Below are 2597 nucleotides of genomic sequence, written 5' to 3' on the forward strand. Positions count from 1 at the left end.
GTACTCAAATTTTGAAAAGAGGCTCTGTTAGTTTCTATTAGAAAAGGCATGTGTTGATTCCATAGAACTTGATATGGATGGCGGCAAAGTTCTTTTGCCTGCTTGCTCCCTGCTTCTTACTATCTTTAATCAAGGGAAGCAACAGAGATCTAGCAGCTCTATTCCCAACCTTCATCTGTTTTGAGCTTGTAATATACCTCTCTTCCTCTCCCAATCTTCACCATCACAACAACTAGTGCAATGAATGGTTATGCAGCAAGCTGGAAGGTTGATCACTTGGTGGAATTTTTAATCTGCATGAATGGGCTTGTCTAAGTTCCCAATATTAGTTATTTTAAATGCTCTATAGCTGAACCTTCAGGGGACAAGAACAGTGGGCTCAATGTGATGATTGTTCCAAATGGCGAAATCTTCCTGTGGATGCTCTTCTCCCTCCAAAATGGACGTGCTCAGAGAATGCTTGGGATTCAAGCAGGTTGCTCATTTTTTTTTGTTTTTTTTAGGATATTTCATTTAAAATCATTCATGATTGTTATTTGGTTTCACATTTCATATTTTAATGGTCTACATTCCTAGGTGTACATGTTCTGCACCTGAAGAGATGACTTCAAAGGATCTGGATAATGTTCTGAGAGTGAGCAAAGGTATGACCAGAACTCTGTGCTTTCTGCATAAGCTTTTATACATTGAGGAGTTCTATGTCTGTTGTTTGATTTAGACAGACTTTAGCTTGCTGTAGACTGTGTTTTTATGTGTGCTAGTAAGTCTTTGCACATAGTAAAATAACTGGGCAGACTAATAGGCGTTTTCCTCCCATGTCATGTTCTGATGAGGAATTTTAATGCAAGTGGGTGAAATTCCATACTAATGCAGGTTGCTTAAAAAACCAATATATATAATAAAATCTTTCATTGTCAAGGAAAACACATGATTTGAAAGAGTCGTTGATAGTATTTTTTATAAAGATTTTCATTTGAAATTTAAGCTTAATAACCTTGTATGTGAATCCGTGATTCAGTTACTGTCAAGTAAAAGACAGTTGAATAGCAGTGGTGATTTTTTTTTTTTCCATTTTTCTGAAGTGCGTGATTTTTATCCTCGATGAATCTCTGAACATCTCCTTGATCTGAAATTCCACCCCTACATCTTTGCAAAAGCAGATTTCAAGAAGCGAAGGAATTTAGGAAGTCAGAAGCGGTTCCAAGAGCGGGAGCCTTCTGGCTTAGATGCTCTGGCTACTGTTGCAGTTTTAGGAGACAATCTAAATGATTCAGGCGATCCATCAGTTGGAGCCACCACAAAGCATCCCCGGCACCGCCTTGGTTGCACTTGCATCGTTTGCATTCAACCACCAAGTGGGAAAGGCAAGCACAAGCCCACATGCACGTGTAATGTGTGCATGACTGTAAAGCGCCGTTTTAAAACCCTCATGCTGCGCAAGAAGAAACGCCAATCAGAACGCGAAGCAGAAATCTCACAGAAGGACAAAATGGATCATAAGGAGGAATCAGAAATGAAAGGCACAGTGAGTCATGAAGTGTTGCATATAAATAATCCAGACACCGAAGGAAATCAATGCCAAAGGCAAATAGAGAAGCCAGAAACTAGTGCTGGGCAAATAGACCTAAATTGTCACCCCAATAGAGAGGACATGCCACTGGAAATACCAGGATTGAGCACGATGAACCTTGTTGACACCGCCGAGTCACCGTTGGATAATTATATTAAGCAAAATGGGCTTTCAAGCTTCGTGTGGGACCAACAGGGAGGGCCAGCTCAACAAAGCGGAGAGAGTCTGAGGCGCCTATCCGATGAAGCATTTCTTGCATCAATAGGCTGGACTCACGAGAGCAGACGCGATTGAGGCAACTGTTTACGGCTTGGTAGTTCATGAAGAGTTCAATTATCTTCTCTCTTACAGTGCAATCCATCTTCGTTTTTATCCAAAGGGGTGGTGTTGCCCATCTCTCTACAGTCATAGAAAATGCAATTTTGCAGGATTAATTTTCAACCCCCAACCCCCCCGTCTATGTGTTCATGCAGGGTGTTATGAAATTGTTGACAGAGGATCTCAAATTGCCCTCTACTTAGAATTTAGAAGCTGTTAGTTTTATTTGATTCAATTTAAAGCAGAGGGTTTGACACAATTCTTAACAATTCAAAGAACCCAGAAGAATCAACCTTCGGTTAATGTCAAGTAAAATCGTGCCATTTCAACACAATTCTTTGCACCCCATTCATAAGCTCAAACTGTCTACTCGCAGTTGTAATTTACCATATATTTTTACTTGTCAATTAATTTTTGCTTGAAATCCAACACTCAATTCGGAATAATTTCAATTTTGTCTGCCATTTAAGTCCAGAAGGTTTGTTTTGTACACCTTGCAAGGGGGTGAGCTTGGATGCATGCATGCAAGCCCACATTATCATTTCTCACAAATTCACAAATGAAGAACATGATTTGAATTCTCATTATTTGATTGAAAAAGGCTGCCAGATGCTAGCTATTACAATGCTATTGTTACGCTAATCTCCATTGATGATGTTTTGCAGCACACACATTCCTCGTACTCGGTTCAGTATCCTTGTGGAGGCAA

At 40.0% G+C, this 2597-nt stretch overlaps 1 protein-coding gene across 1 annotated transcript in view; it reads left to right on the plus strand.

The window, feature by feature from the left end:
* Positions 1–2376, plus strand: part of LOC118032497 (uncharacterized) — a 27481-nt gene extending 25105 nt beyond the window's left edge. Inside the window, exons 6-8 of the mRNA XM_073403852.1 lie at positions 362–475; positions 577–644; positions 1161–2376. Of these exons, the coding sequence (XP_073259953.1) occupies positions 362–475; positions 577–644; positions 1161–1864 (886 nt within the window). The 3' untranslated portion in view covers positions 1865–2376. The remainder of the gene's footprint in view (positions 1–361; positions 476–576; positions 645–1160) is intronic.
* Positions 2377–2597: the final 221 nt, after the last annotated feature.

The sequence above is a fragment of the Populus alba genome, chromosome 13 (genome assembly GCF_005239225.2).
Source record: "Populus alba chromosome 13, ASM523922v2, whole genome shotgun sequence".
Taxonomy (NCBI): domain Eukaryota; kingdom Viridiplantae; phylum Streptophyta; class Magnoliopsida; order Malpighiales; family Salicaceae; genus Populus; species Populus alba.